At 34.2% G+C, this 27,260-nt stretch overlaps 1 protein-coding gene across 1 annotated transcript in view; it reads right to left on the bottom strand.

Annotated features, from left to right (window-relative positions):
* The window catches only part of EYS (eyes shut homolog), a 1,768,116-nt gene that overhangs the window by 920,355 nt on the left and 820,501 nt on the right, over positions 1-27,260 (bottom strand). Inside the window, exon 17 of the mRNA XM_036871239.1 lies at positions 5,810-5,934. Coding sequence (XP_036727134.1) covers positions 5,810-5,934 — 125 coding nt within the window. The remainder of the gene's footprint in view (positions 1-5,809; positions 5,935-27,260) is intronic.

Raw genomic sequence — 27,260 nt, 5'->3', positions numbered from 1 at the left:
TTCTGCCTTGCAAACCAGTTCACCTCTACCATTTTTCTAGAATCCACATATATGCGTTAATATACGATATTTGCTTTTCTTTTTCTGACTTACTTCACTCTGTATGACAGTCTCTAAGTCCATCCATGTCTCTACAAATGACCCAGTTTCATTCCTCTTTATGGCTGAGTAATATTCCATTGTATACATGCACCACATTGTCTGTATCCATTCGTCTGTCAATGGGCATTTAGGTTGCTTCCATGACCTGGCTATCATAAATAGTGCTGCAATGAACATCAGGGTGCATGTGTATTTTTGAATTATGGTTTTCTCTGGGTATATGCCCAGTAGTGGGATAGCTGGGTCATATGGTAATTCTATTTTTAGTTTCTTAAGGAACCTCCATACAGTTCTTCATAGTGGCTGTATCAATTAACATTCCGATTAACAGTGCCAGAGGGTTCCCTTTTCTCCACACCCTCTCCAGCATTTGTTGTTTGTAGATTTTCTGATGATGCCCATTCTAACAAATGTGAGATGATATCTCATTGTAATTTTGATTTGCATTTCTCTAATGATCAGTGATGTTGAGCATCCTTTAATGTGTTTGTTGGCAATCTGTATATCTTCTTTGCAGAATGTTTATTTAGGTCTTCTGCCCACTTTTGGATTGGGTTATTTGTTTTTTTGATATTGAGCTGCATGAGCTGCTTGTATATTTTGGAGATTAATTCTTTGTCAGTTGCTTCTTTTGTAAATATTTTCTCCCATTCTGAGGATTGTATTTTTGTCTTGTTTATGGTTTCCTTTGTTGTGCAAAAGCCTTTAAGTTTAATTAGATCTTTGTGTTTATTTTTGTTTTTATTTTCATTACTCTAGGAGGTGGGTAAAAGAAGATCTTGCTGTGATTTATGTCAAAGAGTGTTCTGCCTATGTTTTCCTCTAAGAGTTTTATAGTATCTTGTCTTACATTTATGTCTTTAATCTATTTTGAGTTTATGTTTGTGAGTGGTGTTAGGGAGTGTTCTAATCTCATTCTTTTCCATGTAGTTTTCCAGTTTTCCCAGCACCACTTATTGAAGAGGCTGTCTTTTCTCCATTGTATATCCTTGCCTCCTTTGTCATAGATTAGTTGGCCGTAGGTGCATGGGTTTATCTCTGGGCTTTCTATCCTGTTCCATTGATCTATATTTCTGTTTTTGTTCCAGTACCATACTGTCTTGATTACTGTAGCTTTGTAGTATAGTCTGAAGTCATGGAGTCTGATTCATCCAGCTCCGATTTTTTCCCTCAGGATTGCCTTGGTTATTTTGGGTCTTTTGTGTCTGCATACAAATTTTAAGATTTTTTATTCTAGTTCTGTAAAAAATGCCATGGGTAATTTGATAGGGATTGCATTGACTCTGTAGATTGCTCTGGGTAGTATAGTCATTTTCACAATATTGATTCTTCCAATCCAAGAACATGGTATATATCTCCATCTGTTTGTTTCATCTTTGATTTCTTTCATCAGTGTTTTGTAGTTTTCTGCATTCAGGTATTTTGTCTCCTTAGGTAGGTTTATTCCTAGGTATTTTATTCTTTTTGTTACAATGGTGAATGGGATTGTTTCCTTAATTTATTTTTCTGATCTTTTGTTGTTAGTGTATAGGAATGCAAAAGATTTCTGTGCATTAATTTTGTATCCTGCAACTTTACCAATTCATTGATTAGCTCTAGTAGTCTTCTGATGGCATCTTTAGGATTATCCATGTATAGTATCATGTCATCCATGATAGTGACAGGTTTACTTCTTTTCCAATTTGTATTCCTTTTATTTCTTTTTCTTCTCAGATTGTTGTGGCTAAAACTTCCAAAACTATGTTGAATAACAGTGGTGAGAATGGACATTCTGTTATGTTCCTGATCTTAGAGGAAATGCTTTCAGTTTTTCACCTTTGAGAATGATGTTTGCTGTGACTTTGTCATATATGGCCTTTATTATGTTGAGGTAGGTTTCCTCTATGCCCACTTTCTGGAGAGTTTTTATTGTAAATAGATGTGAATTTTGTCAAAAGCTTTTTCTGCATCTACTGAGATGATCACAGGGTTTTTAGTCTTCAATTTGTTAATATGGTGTATCACATTAAGTGGTTTGCATATATTGAAGAATCCTTGTATCCCTGAGATAAATCTCACTTGATCATGGTGTATGATCCTTTAATGTGTTGCTGGATTCTGTTTGCTAGTATTTTGTTGAGGATTTTTGCATTATCTTCATCAGTGATATTGGTCTGTAATTTTTTTTTGTAGTATCTTTAGTATCAGGGTGATGGTGGCCTTGTAGAATGAGTTTGGGAGTGTTCCTTTCTCTGCAATTTTTTGAAAGCGTTTGAGAAGGATGGGTGTTAGCTCTTCTCTAAAGGTTTGATAGAATTCACTTGTGAAGCCATCTGGTCCTGGACTTTTGTTTGTTGGAAGATTTTTAATCACAGTTTCAATTTCATTGCTTGTGATTTGTCTGTTCATGTTTTCTATTTCTTCCTGGTTCAGTCTTGGAAGGTTATACCTTTCTAAGAATCTGTCCATTTCTTCCAGGCTGTCCATTTTATTGGCATAGAGTTGCTGTAGTAGTCTCTTATGATGCTTTGTATTTCTGTGGTGTCCAATGTAACTTCACCTTTTTCATTTCTAATTTTATTGATTTGAGTACTCTCCGTCTTTTTCTTGATGATTCTGGCTAAAGGTTTGTCAATTTTGTTTCTCTTCTCAAAGAACCAGATTTTACTTTTATTGATCTTTGCTATTGTTTTCTTTGTTTCTATTTCATTTATTTCTGCTCAGACCTTTATGATTCCTTTCCTTCTACTAACTTTGGAGTTTGTTCTTCTTTCTCTAGTTCCTTTAGGTGTAAGATTAGATTGTTTGTTTGAGATTTTCCTTGTTTCTTCAGGTAGGATTGTATTGCTATAAACTTCCCTCTTACAACTTCTTTTGCTGCATCCCATAGGTTTTGGATTGTCATGTTTTCATTGTCATTTGTCTCTAGGTATATTTTAATTTCCTCTTTGATTTTGTCAGAGATCCCTTCGTTATTTAGTGAAGTATTGTTTAACCTCCATGTGTTTGTGCTTTTTACGTTTATTCCTTGTAATTTATTTCTAATCTCATAGCATTGTGACAGGAAAAGATGCTTGATAGGATTTCAATTTTCTTAAATTTACCGAGGCTTGATTTGTGACATAAGATGTGATCTATCCTGGAGAATGCTACATGCACACTTGAGAAGAACGTGTAATCTGCTGTTTTTGGATGGAATGTCCTATAAATATCAATTACATCTATCTGGTCTATTGTGTCATTTACAGCCTGTGTTTCCTTATTAATTTTCTGTCTCGATGATCTGTCCATTGGCGTAAGTGAGGTGTTAAAGTCCCCTATTATTATTGTGTTACTGTTGATTTCCTCTTTCATAGCTGTTAGCATTTGCCTTATGTATTGAGGTGCTCCTATGTTGGGTGCATAGATATTTATAATTGTTATATCTTCTTCTTGGATTGATCCCTTTATCATTATGTAGTGTCCTTCTTTGTCTCTTGTAACACTCTTTATTTTTAATCTATTTTATCAGATATGAGTATTGCAACTCCAGCTTTCTTTTGATTTCCATTTGCATGGAATATCTTTTTCTATTCCCTCACTTTCAGTCTGTATGTGTCCCTAGGTCTGAAGTGGGTCTCTTGTAGACAGCATATATATGAGTCTTGTTTTTGTATCCATTGAGCGAGCCTGTGTCTTTTGGTTGGAGAATTTAATCCATTCACATTCAAGGCAATTATCAATATGTATATTCCTATTACCATTTTCTTAATTGTTTTGGGTTTGTTTTTGTAGGTTCTTTCCTTCTCTTATGTTTCCAACTTAGAGAAGTTCCTTTAGCATTTGTTGTAGAGCTGGTTTGGTGATGCTGAATTATTTTAGCTTTTGCTTGTCTGTAAAGCTTTTGATTTCTCCATTGAATCTGAATGAGATCCTTGTCATGTAGAGTAATCGTGGTTGTAGTTTCTTCCCTTACATCACTTTAAATATATCATGCCATTCCATTCTGGCTTCTAGAGTTTCTGCTGAGAAATCAGCTGTTAACCTTATGGGTTATTTGTATTTTATTTGTCACTTTTCCCTTGTTGCTTTTAATAATTTGTCTTTAATTTTTGTCAGTATGATTACTATGTGTCTTGGTATGTTTCTCCTTGGGTTTATCCTTTATGGGACTCTCTGCACTCCCTGGACATGGCTAACTATTTCCTTTCCTTGTTAAGGAAGTTTTCTAATATAATCACTTCATATATTTTCTCGGGTCCTTTCTCTCTCTCTTCTCCTTCTGCGACCCCTATTATGTGAATGTTGTTGTGTTTAATGTTGTCCCAGAGTTCTCTTAGGCTGTTTTCATTTCTTTTCATTCTTTTTTCTTTAATCTCTTCTGCAGCAGTGAATTCCACCATTCTGTCTTCCAGGTCACTTTTCCTTTCTCCTGCCTCAGTTATTCTGCTATTGATTCCTTCTAGTTTATTTTTCACTTCAGTTATTGTATTGTTCATCTCTGTTTGTTTGTTCTTTAATTCTTCTAGGTGTTTGTTGTTTAATTCTTCTAGGTCTTTGTTAAAAATTTCTTACATCTTCTTGATCTTTGTCTCCATTCTTTTTCTGAGGTCCTGGATCATCTTCACTATCATTTTTCTGAATTCTTTTTCTAGAAGGTTGCCTATCTCCACTTCATTTATTTGTTTTTCTGGGGTTTTATCTTGTTCCTTCATCTGGTACATAGTCCTCTGCCTTTTCATTTTGTCTATCTTTCTGTGAATGTGGTTTTCATTCCACAGTCTGCAGGATTGTAGTTCTTCTTGCTTCTGCTGTCTGACAAAGATTTTTTTGGGGGAAAAGTAAAAGCTTTTAAATGGTATATATTTCTTCTATCAGAACATTGTAAGCTTTATTCTACTTCTTTTATCTTTAAGAATTATTGGCTGTTATTTCCTCTGGGGATTCAAATAACCAGGAGCCCAGAACTCTGGGGTATCCACAAGCTGTCTTAAGTCTTCTCTGGGGTCTGTGAATAGTGAGAATTATTTTTTAGTGACCAAAAATATCCCCCACATATATTCTTGTGAGATTATTATTGCTCAAGGAAATTCATGTATTCAACATCTTTTTGGGTGGATGAAACTAAATTTTGAAGGTAAGATGAGTGATAGAAGTCACAGGTAGAAAGCAACAAATCTGAAAGTTTAGAAAACTAGAGGAAAGAGAGGGAAAAAGATTCCTGGATGCAACTTGTTTATATCAGTATACAGTTAAAGATAATATGAGCAAAGGCAGAAATGGCCCAAAAGACCTGTTGTTAATAAAAAAGTTCCCCTTGAATAAAATCAGTTCATCCAACTTGTCCATCTCTGTACTGATGATCATTGGCAGTATAATAATGCAAATATTAATGAACCAGCTTTTACAAAGGACTTGTTGTGAACCAGGCACAATGGATATAGATAAAGATCAGGAATTTGAAGCTTACATAAATTTTGAAAATACCAGTAGTGAGATACCATGATCTAAGCACCAGGATTTCTTGCTGATAGCCTAAAGGATTGATTACTAGTATCACAGGACAATGATTTCATATTTTTTAAGTGTGATCATTGATTAGAAGCTGTTGATACTCAACAACATTATTGGTGAGTTGATTGTCAAAATTGTATTGTACAAACACACACATATACAAGACACATATATAAATACATATATTTTGTAAATAAATGTGACATTTGCATGATCATTACTTTTTCATAATTACCTTGTTGACATTTGCAAATATATCCATTGATGTGATCCTCACAGTTCACACCATTTAGACATGGTGATGAAGAACTTTCATTTATGTTAATTTCACAAAATTTCCCAGAAAATCCAGGGAGACATCTAAGAAAGAAAAGTGAAAAATACATATCTCTATATAATACACATGAGTCCATACTGTAGAGTTAATATTTGCCAAATTAAGAATAAAATTAAGGACATGAAGTAGTCATTTATTTATTATTAAGGACATGAAATCGTCATTTATTATAAAATTAAGGACATGAAGTAGTCATTTATTATCAACTATTTATTAGTAGTTGATTTATGAGAGATAATTTAATGGATATCTATTAGTATTTTCAGTGAAATTAAGGCCAATTGATCTAAAAACAACCATAGCCACAAAGAAAAAGGGAAAATAAAAAGACTCAGGCATCATAGAGCTAAATCACTGTAGACTTTACTCTTTCCATTTTATTTTAAACATATGTAGCTTGGTATATATGTATGTGTGCATGAATGCATGTATGTATGTATGTATAAAAGTACCTATGCCTGTACTATAGAAAATATTGACTAAGGTTTATTACAGGATAGTCAGTAAACTTTTAAAATAGGGGTAAGCTTGATAATTATATACAGTGTTTCACAAATATTTAAATATTAAATGATTCCTTAGTGATCTGTTTTAGCCGAAAACGTGACCACATTTACTTAAATTTATAAAATAAGTAATTTTAAATTTAGCATGTAACTGAAACTGATATCGAATACAATATAACATTTAAAATATTGGTTGTGCTTATCCTTAGTTTGATAGAAATATCACCTTTCACCTTGGAATTCCCTCATTCAGATGTGTTTTCAGAGCTCTAACCACATGTAATTGGGAACCTCCCTTGAGGGAATAGAAAGGAGTTAACTGTGGCCCCAAAATAGTACATTTAAGTCCTAACACTCAGTGCCTGTGAATGACCTTATTTGGAAAAACGGTCTTTGCAGATGCAATTAAGGATCTTGAGATGACATCACAGTGAATTAACTGGGTGGGTCCTAAATCCAAAGACAAGTGTTCCTATAAAGAGGAGACACAGGGACACAGAGGAAAGAAAGCCATGTAAAGAAGGAGGAAGAGCTTGGTGTCATGTAGCCCCAAGACAGGGAACACATGGATCTTCTAGAAGCTTCAAAAGTAGGATTGTTAATATATATATGTATAGTGTTCAATGTTCATGACAGTTACATATTTACTGAATGCCTACAACATGAGAGATCTTTCAAAAAAGCTAAATATAAACATATAGGTACATATAATATATGTACATGTATTTGCACTCACTGCCACTGCCCAGCATCATGAGAGAGTTTGTACCCCATATAGCTTGCCAGGGAAAAAAATCAAAATTCAAAATTCAGAGTATGGTTTCTACTGAATGTGCATGGCTTTTGCACCATTGTAAAGTCAAAAAATCGTTAAGTCAACCATCATAATTTGGGCACCGTCTTTACTTGAAACTGCCAAATTTAAATTTTAAAAAGTCAAAGATAACTTTGTGTGTGCCTGTATATATATACATTGTGTGTGTACATATATATGTATATATAGGATGTATATACATATATAGTCAGGATGCATAGTTTATACTAGAGTCTCTAACACCTCCAGAGAGAGTGTGGCCTTGCTGACACCTTGATTTTGGATTTCTGGTCTCCAAAGCTGTAACCAAATACATTTCTGTTGTTTTAAGCCACCAAATTTGTGGTAATTTGTTACACCATCCCTAGGAAACAAATACAGAGATTGACATTAGTGTCTGTGTCTGCTCATGCAATTCCTCTCCATACTTTCTTTTGGGATAACATTATACAAACCCCTTAGATGTCAGTTGTCAAACCATGGTCCAGGAACTAATAGAGGATCTACAAACATTGATTAAAGTGAAAAGTTCATGAGAGTTACATAATTACTGAGTGCCTACAACACTGCAAGTAGTTCAAATGACTGACACATGATGTGTGAGAGCACAGTCTGAGGTGATGCTGGTGGAAAAGAAAAAATTAGTAAATGGAGGTTAAGAAAATTATATAATTTTGGATCACAATTTTTACAGTAGCTAATAAACTGAAAACTTATCCACCAGTAATGTTTCTAAGGTCACAGCACTAGCAAATTGCACAGGTGGATTTTTTTTTTTAATTTTTATTGGAGTATAATTGATTTACAATGTTGTGTTTGTTTCAGGTGTACAGCAAAGTTAATCAGTTATTCATATACACAGATCCACTATTTTTTTAGATTTTTTTCCCATATAGGTCATTACAGAGTACTGAGTAGAGTTCCCTGTGCTATACAGTAGGTCCTTATTAGTTACCTATTTTATATACAGTAGTATGTATATGTCAATCCCAAACTCCCAATTTATCCCCCTTCTTACCCTCTGGTTACCGTAAGTTTGTGTTCTATATCTGTAACTCTATTTCTGTTTTGTAGATAAGTTCATTTTTACCCTTTTTTTTAGATTCCACATATAAGTTATATCATACTATATTTGTCAGTGTCATTCTCTGTCTGACTTACTTCACTCAGTTTGACAGTCCTTTCATGTTGGTGCAAATGGCATTATTTCATTCTTTTTTATGGCTGTACACTCACCCACTAGCCAAAGATAGCCACTCTGTTTTATTTTGAGCAACTAGCTCTATCCAGCCAAAGCTAATAGATAACTGTATTAAATGATCCAACATGTTAGAGGGACCCCCAATATGCGAGACTGTCACTGGACCTAACTGAAAGCTCTCTCCTGACCAACAAACAGTAAGACCTGTTTTAACTATGTATGGATTTATGAGCTCATTCTGCACAATCAAGGTGAAATCTTCAATATTAAATTATCACTGAGACCAAGAACTTCCTCTTTGTAGCACATAGGAACCAAGGATAATTTCCTTTCAAAGAAAATTCTCCATTGCTGATGGTCCCTTACATGGAAAGTAAACAAAGTTATGGCTCATTTGTTCATCACTGAAATGTTCATTTTCTTTCCTATAGTATCATAAATTGTTCATTAAAAAGAACAACTAAAGAAGATAGTGGCGCTGGTGGGGAGGGAGAAATTAGGAGTTTGGGATTAACATATACACAATACTATATATAAAAAAGGTAAACAACAAGGACCTACTGTATAGCACAGGGAGCTATATTCAGTATCTTGTAATAAACTATAATGGAAAAGAATCTGAAAAAGAATATATATAAAATAGAATCACTTTGCTGTACACTTGAAAGTAACACAGCATTGCAAGTTAACTATACTATAATAAAAAATTTTTAAATATGCTCTATCAATTACATATTTGCCAGTATTATATGAAATGCTTATTTGTCCACATTCTTATCCATCATCAATATTAATATTGTTTTTAGCTTCCTCTGTAAAGGAAAAAAAAAAAAACTATGAGCTTTATAGGGTTTTTTTGGGGGGCGGAAGTAGGTTAGCGTTTTTTTTTATTATTATTCTTTCCACAACTTCAGTTCCTATAACTTTATTATTTTTTTTTAACATCTTTATTGGAGTGTAATTGCTTTACAATGGTATGTTAGTTTCTGCTTTATAAAAAAGTGAAGCAGCTATACATATACTTATATCCCCATATCTCCTCCCTCTTACATCTCCCTCCCACCCTCCTTATCCCACCCCTCTAGGTGGTCACAGAACAACGAACTGATCTCCCTGTGCTATGCAGCTGCTTCCCACTAGCTATCTATTTTACATCTGGTAGTGTATATATGCATATGCCACTCTCTCACTTCATCCCAGCTTCCACTTCCCCCTCCCCGCATCCTCAAGTCCATTCTCTACATCTGCGTCTTTATTCCTGTCCTGCACCTAGGGTCTTCAGAACCATTTTTGTTTGTTTGTTTTTAGATTCCACATATATGCATTAATGTACGATATTTGTTTTTCTCTTTCTGACTTACTTCGCTCTGTATGACAGTCTCTAAGTCCATCCACATCTCTACAAATGACCCGGTTTCGTTTCCTTTTATGGCTGAGTAATAGTCCATTGTATATATGTGCCACATCTTCTTTATCCATTCGTCTGTTGATGGGCATTTAGTTTGTTTCCATGACCTGGCTATTGTAAATAGTGCTGCAATGAATATTGGGATGCATGTGTCTTTTTGAATTATGGTTTTCTCAGGGTATATGCCCAGTACTGGGATTGCTGGGTCGTATGGTAGTTCTATTTTTAGTTTTTTAAGGAACCTCCATACTGTACTCCATAGTGGCTGTATCAATTTACATTCCCACCAACAGTGCAAGTGGGTTCCCTTTTCTCCACACCCTCTCCAGCATGTATTGTTTGTAGATTTTGTGATGATGGCCATTCTGTATATCTTCTTTGGAGAAATGTCTATTTAAGTCTTCTGCCCATTTTTGGATTAGGTTGTTTGTTTTCTTGATATTGATCTGTATGAGCTGCTTGTAAATTTTGGAGATTAATCCTTTGTCAGTTGCTTCATCTGCGAATATTCTCTCCCATTCTGAGAGTTGTCCTTTCATCTTGTTTTTGGTTTCCTTTGCTGTGCAAAAGCTTTTAAGTTTCATTAGGTCCCATTTGTTTATTTTTGTTTTTATTTCCATTTCTCTAGGAGGTGGGTCGAAAAGGATCTTGTTGTGATTTATGTCATAGAGTGTTCTGCCTATGTTTTCCCCTAAGAGTTTGATAGTGTCTGGCCTTACATTTAGGTCTTTAATCCACTTTGAGTTTATTTTTGTGTATGGTGTTAGGGAGTGTTCTAATTTCATTCTTTTACATGTAGCTGTCCAGTTTTCCCATCACCACTCCACTTTTTGAAGAGGCTGTCTTTTCTTCATTGTATATTCTTGCCTCTTTTATCAAAAATAAGGTGACCATATGTGCGTGGGTTTATCTCTGGGCTGTCTATCCTGTTCCATTGATCTATATTTCTGTTTTTGTGCCAGTACCATACTGTCTTGATTACTGTAGCTTTGTAGTAGAGTCTGAAGTCTGGGAGCCTGATTCCTCCAGCTCCATTTTTCTTTCTCAAGATTGCTTTGGCTATTCGTGGTCTTTTGTGTTTCCATACAAATTGTGAACTTTTTTGTTCTAGGTCCGTGAAAAATGCCATTGGTAGTTTGACAGGGATTGCATTGAATCTGTAGATTGCTTTGTGTAGTATACTCATTTTCACAATGTTGATTCTTCCAATCCAAGAACATGGTATATCTCTCCATCTGTTTGTATCACCTTTAATTTCTTTCATCAGTGTCTTATAGTTTTTTGCATACAGGTCTTTTGTCTCCTTAGGTAAGTTTATTACTAGGTATTTTATTCTTTTTGTTGCAGTGGTAAATGGGAGTGTTTCCTTAATTTCCCTTTCAGATTTTTCATCATTAATGTATAGGAATGCAAGAGATTTCTGTGCATTAATTTTGTATCCTGCTACTTTACCAAATTCATTGATTAGCTCCAGCAGTTTTCTGGTAGCATCTTTAGGATCCTCTGTGTATAGTATCATGTCATCTGCAAACAGTGGCAGCTTTACTTCTTCTTTTCTGATTTGGATTCCTTTTATTTCTTTTTCTTCTCTGATTGCTGTGGCTAAAACTTCCAAAACTTTGTTAAATAACAGTGGTGAGAGTGGACAACCTTCTTTTGTTCCTGATCGTAGAGGAAATGGTTTCAGTTTTTCACTATTGAGAAATATGTTGGCTGTGGGTTTGTCATACATGACCTTTATTATGCTGAGGTAATATCACTGATGAACATAGATGCAAAAATCCTCCACAAAATACTAACAAACAGAATCCAACAGCACATTAAAAGTATCATACACCAGGATGAAGTGGGGTTTATCCCAGGAATGCAAGGATTCTTCAATATACACAAATCAATCAATGTGATAAACCATATTATCAAACTGAAGAAGAAAAACCATATGATCATCTCAATAGATGCAGAAAAAGCTTTTGAGAAATGTCAACACCCATTTATGATAAAATCCCTCCAGAAAGTAGGTTAGCTTTTTAAAAATTAACAGGCTTTTTTCTTAGAATAATTTTAGATTTATAGAAAAGTTGCAAAGGTAGACAGAGAGTTCCCATATACCCTATACCCAGTTTCCCTTATGGTTAACATCTTACATTTATATGGTTCATTTGTCATAACTAGTGACGCAATATTGATAGATTATTATTACCTAAAGTCCATATATTATGGGTATTTACTTAGTTTTTACCTAATGCCTTTTTTCAGCTTCCAGGATCTTATCTAGGACACCACATTACATTTAGTTGTCACGTCTCCTTAGCCTCCTCTATACTGTAACAGTTTCTCATACTTCCTTCTTCTTGATGATTTTGAGATTTTTGAAGAGTTTTGGTTAAGTATTTTATAAACTGTCCTTCAACTTGGGCTTATTTAATGTTTTTCTCATGGTTGTTAAGGTGATATGGGTTTGGAGAATAAAGACATCATAGGAGAAATTCATTCTCCTTAAATCATATCAAGTGTACCCTTTAGGAGGAAGTTGCTACACACATCCCACATAAGGGGTTGGGAGTTATCCTCTATCTCCATAAGGGGCAAGTATCTAAAAAATAATTGAAACTTTTGAAATTAAACATTTTACTGGGATTTTTGAGTGATAGTGCTTTGAATCTATAAATCAAGTTGGGAGGAAATAACACTTTAAAAATATAGAGTGTTGCAATTAATGAATAAGGAATATCTTTATTTATTTAGATCATCTTTGAATAAGGAATATCTCTCAATATATTTAGATTATTTTTTATTTCTTTCATCAGAGTTTTTTGTTTTTCCACATACAGGTATTACAGATATTTTATTAGATGTAAACCTAAGTGTTTTACTTTTGGATGGTTGTTATTGTAAGTGGTATTAATTTTCTGTTTCTTACTTTTCAAAATTCCAGTGTTCATTGGTAGAAAGCAATTGACTTGTATATTGATCGTATAGCCTGCAAACTTGCTATATTAGCTTATTTGTTCTAAGAGTGGATAAAAAATTAGTAGACTCCTTGGAGTTTTCTTCAGAGACATCTGTGAATAAAAATTCTATCTCATCTTGTCCATCCTATAAATATTTTATTTCTTGTCCAATCTGTAAATATTTTATTTTATTAGGTTAAGGGAGTTTCCTTTCATTCCTAGTTTTTTGACAGTTTTATCATGACTGGGCTTTGACTTTTCTAAATTATTTTTGTGTATCTATTAATATATTTAGATTTTTTTTTTCTTTTTCATCTGTTAATGTGATCACATGATAATAAGGTCAAATGATACTTGAAATAATATGATGCCACGATTGATAGGACTATGTTTTCTTAATCATTTGTTAATATGATGAATTGCACTAATTGATTTATGAATGTTAAACCAGGCTTGCTTTCCTGGAATGAACCCCACTTGTTGATTTCAGGCTTGAACATAGTCATCTTCTTGTTACCTGCAAATGGCTTATGATTTTATTTTATTTTATGTTATTTTATTTTATTTTATTTTATTTTATTTTTTTTATTTAAACCAGTATCCAATATTTTATTATATTTTATTTTTTGAATTTTTGAATTTTATTTTATTTATCTTTTTATACAGCAGGTTCTTATTAGTTATCCATTTTATACATATTAGTGTATATATGTCATGATTTTAATTTTAAGCTTTAAAAGTTAAACTTTTACTTTTTGTTCTGGCAAGTTTAGGTGATGTTCACATTTCTAGCTTGGTTGATGAAAAGATTCTGTAACTTCTTAAAATATGGAAATGCATAACAGTTTATAGACCCGTACTCCATGAAAATATTTATACCATGACAAGTAATAATGTTTAACATACGGGGGAATTGGGTATTTATATTGATATTAATGGTAATTTAATCTTATACATATCTATCCACTTTATAAACATTTTAATAGAATTTATGACAGATTGAAATAGTATAGCCAATTTGTTTATCCAAAAGGATTTATTTTAAAAATACTAAGACACTTTTTTCCTAACAAGTAAAACGTTGAACAGACTGAAGTCAACTCTTCTTGGATCCATAAAGCCAGCAAGACACTGACCACAAGACTGGAAAGACAGACGGAATACAGGGATTCCTGGCTTTGCTGTAGAGACTCAAGCAAGGAAACCACCCCAGGAACCAGATCCAGGGCAAGACAACTTTCACTGGAAGTAATGAACTGCTGGAGGCTCACTGGGGACAAGTCTGAGAGTTAAAAACTCCATGGGGATCCAGTCATAAAGAGGCCTCTGGAATTTTTAGAGATTTACCTCCAGAAGTTTGACCATGTTCCCACAGTAAGTATCAGAGAAAAATCCCCATCTGCTTCTAGTAGGGGAGGGGAGAGGAGTCATTTTGAAATACACCAGAGCACGCTGTTCTTCTAGACATGGCCTGCTCTCAGGGGAAACTAGTTAACCAGACCCTATCCTACTGGGGTACTATCTGAACTTAACTGACCTGGGGAAGGGAAAGGCCCAGTTCCAATCAGTTCTAGCGTTCCATGTGGGAGAAGGAAAATGTTAACCCCAGCCCACTCTAGCCATCCAGCCTTACCTACAGGGGAGGAAAAAACTCAGAAACACTCACAGTCCAGAGACATAGGCTCACTGACAACTGCGACCTACTCAGAAACCCTAGAACACTGCCTCTCCTTCTACACCTCACACCACATTATTAAACACCTTTTTACAGCAATGGAATAGTATTCAGTGCTGGAAAGAAATTAGCTATCAAGCTATGCCAAGGCATGGAGGAACCTTGAATACAAATTACTAAGTGAAATATGCTAATCTGAAAAGGCTACATCCTGTGTTATTCTGATTATATGACATTCTGGAAAAGGCAAAAATATGGAGACAGTAAAAAGTTCAGTGGTTGCCATGGGTAAGGAGGGAAGGGGGATGAATAGCAGAGCACAGAGGATATTTAGGGCAGTGAAAATATCTTGTAGAATATTATAATGATGGATATGTCAGCATACATTTGTCCAAACTCATGGAATCTACAACACCAGGAGTGAACCCTAAGGTAAACTATGGTATTTGGGTGATTATGATGTGTCATTATATGTGTTCATCTTTGATAACAAATATACTGTTCTAGTGAATGATGTTAATAATTGGGGAGGCTATGCATGTATGAGAGTAAGAGATATATAGACAAATCTCTATACCTTCCTCTCGAATTGTTGTAAACCTGAAACTACTAAAAAAAAAGTCTTTTTAAAAACAGTAAGGCACTACTAAACCATGAAACTGTCATATAGGGTTTTTAACACAGGACTTGATCTACCATACTGAGGGAAGAGGCATAAAACACAAATTGATTCTGAAACATGGCAATTCAAAAACATTAAAAGCAAATATCTTTTAATGAGAACTCAGAATAAAACTTCACAGAGACCTAACCTCATAATTCCATTTGAGTACTTGACAGTCACAAGTTTGTTTGAACCAATATTAACAGGTGGTGGGAGCCACCCTCAAGTGATTATTCAAATAGGGAAATACTGCTTCATTACCTGTTGGAGATAAGTGCAAACGGAATCATTTAGTATGGTTTGTAGCTACTTTGATAACAACCTCACCTGAACGCTTTCCTATAAACACTCTGCTGGTTACCACCTCTTTCCTTAACTTTTCGAAATCCTCCTCTAGATACCCACTGTTCTTATTGCTGCTACTGTTGCCTTGATATGGCTACCTTTATTTCACATTTACTAAGATCAACATTGTGGTGTTTCTTTCCATTTTCTTCTTTGCTTGTTCCTCTTCCTTAAAGACAGCAAAGCATTATCGACCTCTCTTACTGATCTTGTTCGTGGGGAGCTCATGGATTGCACCACACCAAAACCCTCATTTGGGGCATTTATCAAGTTAAATTATGAAGCACAAAACAAAGAAGTCTGGAGATAGCTTATTAAACAAATAAAATAATGCCTGGTATCATATATTAAGGTGAAAAAAATGATTAGTATTCAAACACTGAATTTACGTCCCACACAATCAGTTTTATTCAGAAACCTTTTTTATTTTAGTTGACAAGTGTTACAATTGAATTTAAATGAGATTTAATTTAACTTACACACATTCACTAAACTCTTCTTTGACTTTGAAATATTTACTTTCCAGTTTAAAAAGAAATATAGTTGTAATCTCTAATATTCCATTTGCTGGATTTAGTAGCATCATTTAATTTAATATTTTTTAAGAAAGGAATGACATTATAGCATAATTTTTTTCAATTGCAAAACATCAACATTAAATATATGAATTTTAAATTCTCAGAAGCTGAAGTAATTATTCATTATTGGGAATTTTGCTGAAGCCAATAAGTCTCAAGTTAGAATAGCTAAAAAGTATCAAATGTGTGAATAAGTCCTTTCATACAGTTTAAGAATCCTCACAGTTCTTTTCTGTGATCTATCTTCTTTCTTTTCAATAATTCGTGACTACAACTGTACACATAGCCATTGCTTTAGGACATACCAAAATATGAAGTGTTTATCCCTCTAAATAAGAGACACTCCCTTTATAGGTAACTGTCTCCAATTAGGAATCCATACACCTTGAACATAGCTTCTGCATAAGTTTGCTTATTTGACTATATCTTAGTAAAAAAAATCACACCTTCTGGACTCATTGGCTGCTTTTTATGTAAGTACCATAGTCCTGGAGAATAGCCATAGGCAAAACAAAACAAAATAAAATTATATTACATCTCTCTTATCACTGTGCTCTGATCTTGTCTTTGCCTTGGATGATATACCAGATAATCATACTGGAACTGAAATTGTCATTTGTAACTGATCTAAATCATGGAATTCAAACATTTTTACTTATATTCATGTGAATGACCATGGATTCACTACATTGACTTTTTTTATTTCTCTTATAGTTTCTGTAGATATTTTGTTATTGTAAACTACCAGATCCCTGGGAAAACCAAAAGGAACACCAAGTGGATAAGTCAGGGATATCCTAGTGAGTAGGCAGAACCTGACCAGGGTGGCCTTGATTATTTGCTCAAAACATGACATTATGTTGTGCCTCACTATTTTCTGTTCTATTCAATTGAGCACATTATATCTTCTAAATATTTAAAAAACATGGGTATTTTCAACTTATTTGATTGATTTGTTGTAAGAATGGTGATAGATCAAAATCTAAATTACTACATGTATTTTCAAATGTATAATTTCATTTTGTTACAGCCTTAAGTAAATTGCACAAAGTATAATCCTAATTAATATGTGAAATAGGTACTTTTATTAGTATTTCCTAAATTATGAATCTTAAAGACCATTTTTAATTTAACATTTTTACTTTTATCCTGAGTAATTCTAATATCATTATTACTAATTATGTATATGAATTAAGAGGAGAATATTCTCAGAAGATAACTATTGTAACATAAATCTAAGTTTCCTGAGGCCACTTTACAAATCAGAATATTGTCAAAATAGCTGTTGAAACAATATATAGACACATAAAATAATTTAGAAAAAAGGAAGTACATACAAAATAACTACAACTGTCAGTGATTTTAAATGCACAAATATCAAAATGAATTTCTTTTTATAGATGATACTATTTCATATCAGTTTTTAAGAAAAACGTTGCTTTAAATTTTGATCTTGAGAGTATTTAAATCTCAGAGTGCTAAGTTGTTTTGGTTTGGAATGCTCCATACGCAGAAACTGAACCAAGGAAATGAACACAGGTTGTTTATTTGGTAGGTGATGACAAATAGGCAGAAGTGAAGAAGTGAGGAGAATGAGACAGAAGAAAAAAGTCAATTAGGAATGCATTATTCAGCTGTGTGACACTGTGTGTGCTGGGGCTCAGTCCCACTTTTCTCTATTTTCTTCTCTCACTGAGTGTATGTTGTACTTAGTGATTCACTGCTAATGGGTAGAATATGGTCAAAGCGTGCCTTATCTTCCTTCTCTCTTTACTTTTCTTGGGCAAGCCAGCTGCTCTGTAGTAAGGATACTCAGACAACACTGTGGAGAAGGTTACATGGAGAAGAACTGAAGCCTCTGGGCAACAGCTGCATGAGAGAACTTGGAAGAGGATCTTTTCGCCCCAGTAAAGTCTTCATATGACTGTAACCCAACTGACATCTTGATTGCAACCTAATGAGAGGTCCTGAGACAGAACCACCCAGGTGAGCCACTCCTAAACTCCTGAGCCACAGAATAATAAGTAATTAATAAACAAGTGCTGCTGTTTCAAACCATTGGATTTGGGGGGTAGTTTGTTACACAGCAACAGGTAACTATGAGGACCTTCTGAAAATCTAGGAAGAAGGCACATCAGAAATTTTCCCTGGAATCTTTGAGAGATGGCAGCTGTACACTGCCTCTTGTCTACTTTGGTCAAGGTTGCCCCCAGTGCATTAGCCTACCCACATGTCTGGGCTGATTTGTGAGTGGTTATCTTTCATGTTCCCCCAATAAGATCCCTCATCTTCCGAAAAAGTCCAAGGCATAAAAGCAGAGACAGCTGAGGTGGGATCTAGTGGTGTGGCTAGGGACTGTCCAGCACAGCTGTTATGGGATGATAAGCAACAAAAGCACCTGCTGTATTTGCTACGTGTGGAGCCCAACCTACTGTGTATGTTAAATAAGTTTTCAAAATAAATGGAGGAAGGAATTTAGTGCACTTCAACTACACTGAGATCTTATGTTAAGAGGAAATTTTTCTTCTATATTCTGCTTTTAGGAATAACTCATTTAACATAAAAATGTAGACTGTTATTTGGGGGATTATTTTTAAGAGATAATAAGCAAATAATCAGAACCAACTTGGGCAATGAAACGTATCTCAATCTATTATAAATTTTATCACTATGTCTATATTACTCTATTGTGATTAGAATTATTTTCTCAAAGCAAATACTCATTATTAAGAAAGCTTGCATATTTACAGTATACTGTGATATTCCAGTTAGCACACATTATATAATTAATGTTAGCAAAATTTCCTACCTATGTGCTAAGCACTTTGGAAGGTCATTTGTATCCATTTGTCAATCCTCAGAAGACAATCCAAGATTGATAATATTTTTAGGCTACCAGGAATTGGAGCCCTCTCTCTGGCCTGAGTTTAAATTAAAAATAATTCACTTGGCAGGCACAATTTTAGTAGATTCCGTAGTAAACATAGTGTTCCCATGGCAAGAGTCAGTCTAAGCCCTGACCCACAAATGAACCCAGTTATGAAAGAAGATTCTGACTAAATCTCTTTAAAGTTTTGTTTCACTTAAACATCCAAAATTTCTAGTGCTAGAATGGCTTAAACAAAGTATTCAAGAGGTAGTGAGTTGTATTCTGCAGGCCCCATCCAATGTTAAAGAGCACACAACTTCAGGAGGCAACCTATCTGGTATTTCAAAAGCTCTATTGGCAACAGGTAAATTAAGTTGAGCCATCATTATTTTTTTAATACTTGCAAAGCATCAAGGCTTTTGCCATAGTGTTATTATAATGCTATTAACTATTCTCTTCTTCTTCCCCTCATTGGATGACATTCTATTGATTGCAGAAATCCATGAACATTCTAACCCATCTCCTAAGCACTTGACCATAACTTTCATTTTGTCAAAAATTTTTCCCCCTTATATGGGAAATTTCCAAGTTTCTTAACTCATTCATTATAAAGCATAGTTTCCAGATTTCTGACTATCATGACTACACATCTCTGGAAGAACAGTTTCTTCCAATAAGCAGATTTCCCCTCTTACCCTCCATTCCAATATTACATTTAAAAGATTTTTTATTCTTTGTGGACATTTGTCTACGTATGTGGACACACAGTATGTATGCTGCTAGAGAAATTAAGGCTCTTTTCATAGGGAAATAAGTTTTACACTACTTCTTTTTGGGGAACGTACAGTAATTATGTTTGAGGAGGCAGCATGCTAGAGCTGTTTAGCATCCTAAGTTTTTACATTTCAAATGTGTTTTATTTCAATAACTATTTACACATAAGCCATTTGGTATATATGTGTATTTTTTGTGTGTGTGTATGTGTATATATATATATATATATATATACACAAAACCAAGATTAAAGGGGACCAGGATTTCACATTAAATGGTGAAAAAATTTGATTTTTAAACAGTAAAATATATATATATTTCTAAAGTTTATCTGAGGTTTCACAAAAGCACATTTAAAATTATGAGTTTTGTGGTTTCCAACATGCCCCCAACCTCAACATACACCATATTATCTTATTGCACCATTTATTTCTCCTTTGACTAATGATATTTTAATGAAATTATTTTAAGCCTTCTTCAGATTTCCAATTGTCTCTCTTAATCTTTTATATATAAATTATTATCTTTTAAATGGCCTCTGTTTTTTATTTTCTTATTGACTTTCTCTTTTTCCATTTTAACCAGTTTAACTCTGTCCAATCTCCATGGGCACAGAGTGTGATTGAAGCAATTCCCCAGCAGAACTTTGGTTAGTTTCACAGGATCCTGTATCTTTAGCAAGATTTTAAATTTTACTCTAAAGTTGATTTCCCTTGTATTTACATTGTCTTTTCTGCAAGTTATCAGGGGACAGATTCCTGATTCCTCAATGTAGTATTTACTTAAGAGGCATACTTGAGTTAGGGTTAATATTAAAAGTGACATTTTTTTTTATTTCAACACAATCCTATAGCAGCAAGGTTTGGAAAAATATCACTAAATAACAAATACTCAGGGGAAAAAAGATCCCTTGTACTTAACAGTATATAACATATTTTGAAAATTATTGTACTTCTCTAATTTCCTTCTTTTTATGCATATGACTGTACCAAAATGAAAAGTCTTAATCATGGCATTTTTTTTCCATCTTGCCACAAGGCATAGCAGAGAAATGGAAATGTACAAAGTATACTTCTTTCTAAATAATTGCTATTTATGTTATTTCTGGAGTTTAGTTCAAAGATAATACTTGAAAGTAATATATTCTAGCTCAGTGTGGAATCAGAAATTTCTGAAATTATTTTAATTGTGTGTAACTAATATAGCTAATATAGCCAATATGGTGAGGAATTTTCCAACATAAGACATAAATGCTTCTATAATTCTCCATGAAGTAATGTAAATGAATTAAAAAACTAACCGGCCACTCATCAGCCTAAATCAGCTCGTAATGAATAAATCACTGCATAAATTGAACTTTAAGAAATGCCTTTGGGATTGTTTATATCCAGATAATTTATTTCTCTCAAGAGCATCTATGGCTTCTATTAGGCTTATTAAAATACTGATTATTCTGACCTCTACCTATTTACCAAACTGTACATTTCCTTAGGATCATTCTTTCTAATTTGCAATTGTGTCATTAGAAAACTGATAGGAGGAAAAACAAATCTGAGCTCCAATTATAGAAACTGATTTTCATGTTAGAGTCACATTTATCAAAAAGATGGGTAGCAAGAAGTATGTCATGAACTCTATAAAACTCCTAGCTGTGAAATAACTATGTTGTATTTTCATTTTTTTATTTCTGAGTACATTATGGTCAGAGAGCCCATTCTGTGTAAGTGCTTTTCAAACTTTAATGTAAATATACATTTAGGGATAAACTTTTAACAGACTTTGCTTCCTTTTGAAATGGCATTTAGTTATAGATAGCTACATGTTGCTTCCCTACAGAAGTTCTAACCAGATTCTCTATTATATCTGAAATAGTGAGAATGTCAATTGTGTGTTTGTAAAAAATACAAAAATTGAAAAAACTAAGTGTTTATTAAAGCCAATAAATGTATCCTGTTTTAATTATAATTATTATGATCTGTTAAATATTATGCAGCTGGTTACTCTACCTCCACAGGATGCAGCTCCTGTCTGGGCTCAAGGAAATTCTCTGCATTTTTCATGTTCTCTTCAGCATTCATATTTTGAGAGATTCCTAGAAGGAGCAGGCCGTCCAGCCTGTATATTTTTAGACTATCTTCATCGGGCCAGAAAACTCCTCCTTGACATCATCTGTCAGCAAATATTTTGTACTGGGGAGGAGGGAGTTTAAAGCCATAACCTCAAAGTAACAAAGTGAGCTCATTTTCAAGCATTTTCCCTGAACACATCTTTCCCTCTGGAATATTTAGGGGTGTTAAGAACATGATGCAGGTGTTCCTAGTTCCCTACCAAGTAATATTTTAATAAGATGACAATGTATTCAGTCCACTAATTTGCCTTTAATGATTTTATATTTTTAACAGTGCCTTAGTTGCTTCAGGAATTTTCTTTCTTGTTCACTTTCTTGCCTGCCTGTGTTTTTTGCTAGTGCTGACAAAAGTAACACAGATGGGGTGGCTTAAAAAATAGAAATCCATTTTCTCACAATTCTGGAAGCTACATGTTCTAGATAAAGGTGTCAGCAGGGGTGGTTTCTTCTGAGGACTCTCTCATTGGCTTGTCAAAGCCTGTCCTCTTCCGATGTCTTCACATGGTCTTCCCTCTGTCTGTGTCCTCAGCCCCTCTTCTTGAAGGACCTCAGTCATATTGGATGAGGTCCCACTCATATGACCTCATTTTGCCTTTATTACTTCTTTAAATATCTTATCTTCAAATATAGTCAAATTCCAGGGGTTAAGACTTCAACATATGAATTCATAACACCTGCTTCTTATCTGTAACTCAAAAGAAGTCTATGCCTGGATAACAATCAGAAGAAAAATGCTAGGAATATACTCAATGAAGGAAAAGCAAAGACATGAGTTTTGAAGTAGAGTTAGACATTAAAACATGCCAGTAAAACTTTAAGGCAGGTCTTAGAAGGTGAACAAAAGCCATTTTAAGAACCTTCACAGAAGTTCCCATTATATGAAAATTCTTGATCAACATTGTGACTTTTTAAAACTATGGTTAATTATTAGCATTATACAAATATTTTTTTTCCTATTTTCACTACATAAGCCCCAAAGGTAGAATAGAAGTTTAAGTTATAAAGTGAAAATACCTTAATTAAAAAGGCCTCTGCATGTTTTTGGAGAAAAGGCATTACATGGGAATCCCCTACACTGAAGAATTACATGCATGCAAAGGACAGAAAAATAGGTATTATTATACATCATGATGAAGACAAAAGTAACATTTGAATCTTCCCTCCTGTTCTTTGTATTCACTAAGCACATTGAGTGTCTCATCTTGGATAAATGGCTATGGGACAGTGAGCTCAGAATCTAAGGTCAGCTGCCCTAACCAAGAAGCTTAGGGCTTTTGGCATCTCCTCCAGTTACTCAGGTGACATTTCTACTTAACAAAAACTGTTGAGTTGAAATGAAATCCTGCCTTACCAGGTAGAGGGGGTAGATTTTTTCTTGAATTGTAAAGCTGTATCATCACAGTAGAACTGCTCAAAAATTATATTGTATTGTTACTTGACATAGTAGAGATTATATGTTCCAGAAAGAAAATCACACACAGGTGTGGGTCCCATGTGTTGGTGTAGCATCAGAAGAGCAATATATCTCACACACACACATACATACACGTACACACAGGCACACAGACATTACAGCAAGGGGTGGGGACCACTTTGAGAAAAGAACACTTGATTTCACTCTCAGCTTCCCTTTCACACTTAAAAAAGTTGCAGGTGTTGCAACCACTGTGTCCAAGTGCAAACAGGCTGTGGAGAGCAGAACACAAAGGCAGAATGATCCTACCTACTTGATGACATCATTGAGCTGCTGAAACAAACCTGAAATCACCAATTTCTGGATTTCTTATTTGGGGGAAATAAATTCCTATTGTTTGACTCTCCCGTAGCCTGTTTGTTGTGACTATTATTTAAAGCAAAATCACCTTAAATCATAGCAGTTTTTGTTTGAAATATCACTCAGAGTTTGTCTTTGGATTTAACTTCTACTTTGGTAAACTTTTATGTTTACATGTTTTCAGAACATATAGAAATGTGATCACATTTTATAAATTAAGACAGCTGAAATTTAGTATACTATTATATATTATCTTCTGGATCTCTCCATAGTTGTATACATATATTTTCTTATATTTACAATTGAAATACATTTTTCCCCCAGGGATTTTAGGATCTTCTACTGTGAGTGAGCATGGGACATGTGATGTGGCCCCTTCAGTACTGTGCCCTTGTCTATATATCATTTTACCCATATGATCCATCTGTTCCAGTATGCATAGGTTTCCTCTTCTTTGGAGAAATAATGAGTGAGATAATGCCCGTGCAGAAAACTCACATTCACTTTGGGAGCAGCCAAAGTTCCTGCCAGAGTTTCAACATGGGTCCAACTGCTGCATTACCAAAAACAAGCTATCTGTTCTTTTCATTCTCTCTAAAGCCCTTCTTTATCTTGAGAGGGTAGAAGAATCTTGTACCCACTCTGTAATTAATAGAAATAAAAAAAAAAGACAGTATTTTCAACTTGTTAGTTCTTCCAAATGCACCTACTTCCATTCTCAGGAGATAAGAGATGTGCTCTTACACACAGGTAGAGTGATGTTATAATTTGCATCTAAGTCTACATACTTCGAGGATTAAAGGGGATCCTCCTATTAATTAGCACAGAAAAACAACAGGCGTGAACCATAACTATTTCAGGTAATCTGATAAGTGTGATCATCCCACCCACAGAGGGACTGTGCTGTCTGTATGCTCAGCATCAATTCCCCTAAGGGAATCCTGTGTGCCTGTGGGTAGGGCTGGGGGCCAGGCGGGAGAGCTGTGGTCTGTGAGGTTAACAGTGGATTCCTACGTTGTGTCATCTAAAGGGTAGAAGCGGTCCAACCTGCTCCATTACAAACCCCCTTTGGTTTGGTTTGGAGGTGAGGATTTGACTCAAGCAATGCCAAATAGTTTTCTTATGAGTTGATTTGGTCTTTCTTTCAGATGGTAGCCTGAAAAGATCGAGGTCTAGGTTATCAACAGCAGTTTTTCCCACTCTGTGTATGGAGTTCACCTTCAGCTAAAGCCAATATATACAGGGGAGTAGAATAGAAAGACAGAGAAATAATTTCTGGACTGAGTCATCCCTGGATCCAGCTATACCTGCAGTTAGCATCATAAGTGAACTTCCAGTTTTTAACGAGCCATAAAAATTCTAGGTATGTTTTTCATTGAATTAGTTTAGTTTCTTGTTTGTAATTTTCTTGTTGAAGTTAATTGAGTCTTAATACAGTATTTGGTCTTCTTATGGAATAAAAGAATTGAGATGGAGAGGAATGAGTAAGAACTAAGAGAACAAGAAAAATTAACACAGAAAATCTGTGTTTCTATTGGGAGACAGAATCATATCAGAATTTATAAAATTTTTATTTTTTAATGTTCAAATGCTTTTTAGAAATGCATACTCTCTGATGACAGAAACTATATTCCTAAGAATTATTGCAAAGCTAATATATTTATACTTATCATTTCCCATTTTAAATGCACTAATACCCAAAGAAATAGTAGAACATTATAATATGACATTATGAAAGCATAATGAGCAGAAAGAATGTATATATGTATGGAAAGAATGTGTTTTGCAAACCAATTCCTGATTCCGGCCTACCCAAGTTGACCTAAATATACATTTTTGTGGGGTTGATATGGTGGTCTTGCTTGCAATTGCTAACAGGGCATGTCACGATCACTTACCTGTGCTACGTAGCTCTGAATCAAAATAACACATATTACTGGGTGGGAGGAATCTCTGTATGAGCTTACAGAATGCAGCATCAGCATGTCAGCTGCCCAAACTCCTTCATTTGTAATTCTTTGCTATATAAAGCTTTTTAATTTTATTTTTTCCTTTAAATCCCTAATTTAGTGAGCAAATAACTAGAAATAGTCATTTAGGATTCCATTCATCAGAACTTTATTATTTCACATCAACTAAGCCTTTATGAGATAGCTGAATTTCTTTGGGGAATAAATACTGTTTACTACTTTACTTTGCCACCCAACTAGTAGGAAGTTTTAGGCCTATATCTCAGCGTTAAAGTCCAGGCTGAATGCTAGGTGATTAGGAGATTTTAATGAACACATTTCTGAGCAATGGAACATTGAAAACCAGACACCACAGCAGTCGTGTGTTTGAATCAACAAATAAAACAGAAGAATTAAGAATTCAATGATTTGTTTAAACTACCTAAAGTAGAACTATTTTAGACAAATTATAATATTGGATTCTTACTGGGAACATCAATTCTGTGTGTAATCCTGGATCTGAAACTGACTCCATGGGGAGTTCTCCAGAAGGTTCATTTGATTAAACAGAAGCAAAGACAGTGTAGTGTGCAATATTCAGGAAGTACGGTATTCAGAGCTAAGGCTTTGGAAATCTTGACATGGAGACGACACAGAGACGAGTAAGATCTCCGGGAAGTGTCTGCTGTGTGACCTTGAACAATGACGTAAGTTTTACATTTATAAATATCCGTAAGATTTTCTCATGTATAATTTCAGGATTATATTTAAACTGAAATTATAGGTCTAGCTTGAGGATGAATTTAAAAAGTAAATGTAATAAAAAATAATGTAAAAATATACTTATTACAATGTTATGAAAATTTGGGTACATTTTAAGTGCTAGTGATATTTTTAGTGCTCTCTTTTTATTATTACCCTGATGGTTGTTATTTATATTAAGCAAAAAAAGGCACAATGCTGAGATGGATAAGTTAAATTCCTATTTCCAAATGCTTAAATTCTCTAAAAGAAACTGCTTGCTTTTCTTTAACCATGACAGGAATATATTTCAAAGTAGTTTATAGTTTCCGCCAAAAAGATAATATGTTATAATATCTGAGAGCTATAGTTAAATAATTGAAATAATAATATTGAAAAACTATCCTATGAAGTAATGATGACTTAGGGATCAAAAGAGTAGGAAAAATGATGACTTTCTGATTACTGAAGTGCCGTGAGTAAGGATACAATTTTATATTTTTGAAAGTGAAAATGAATTGGAGATCTTCAAGAAAATATTTTGGTGATATATACAGTATGGATTAAAAATAATAAAAAAGACACTTGTTTTCAGAAAATGGGAGAAGTAGATAACCTAAGACATTTTCAGTATAAAACACTTAAAAATTATAAACAAATTTATAATTATGTGTGTGTGCACGTGTCACCAGACAGTATTTACTTTGGGTCATGAATGGGTAGGGTTGCAGGGCTTCCTTCAAAGCATGCTTAAGCTAGTGAGTAAATATTTGATGAGAAACAATTTAATAATTTACTGTGATCATGTAATTGAATATTCTTAATCTTTGAAAATATGGAAGTATTTTGGAGTAAAGAGCTATGTATCTGCAAAGTTTCTTTCATGCTACAGAAAATAATGTGCATGTACCTGTGTGTATTGTTTCTCATGTTGAGATAAATTTCTGTTACTGGGGATGCACGGGTATTCAA

This window comes from Balaenoptera musculus, chromosome 12 (genome assembly GCF_009873245.2).
Source record: "Balaenoptera musculus isolate JJ_BM4_2016_0621 chromosome 12, mBalMus1.pri.v3, whole genome shotgun sequence".
Lineage (NCBI taxonomy): Eukaryota > Metazoa > Chordata > Mammalia > Artiodactyla > Balaenopteridae > Balaenoptera > Balaenoptera musculus.
This window is presented reverse-complemented; position numbering and strand designations above follow the sequence as displayed.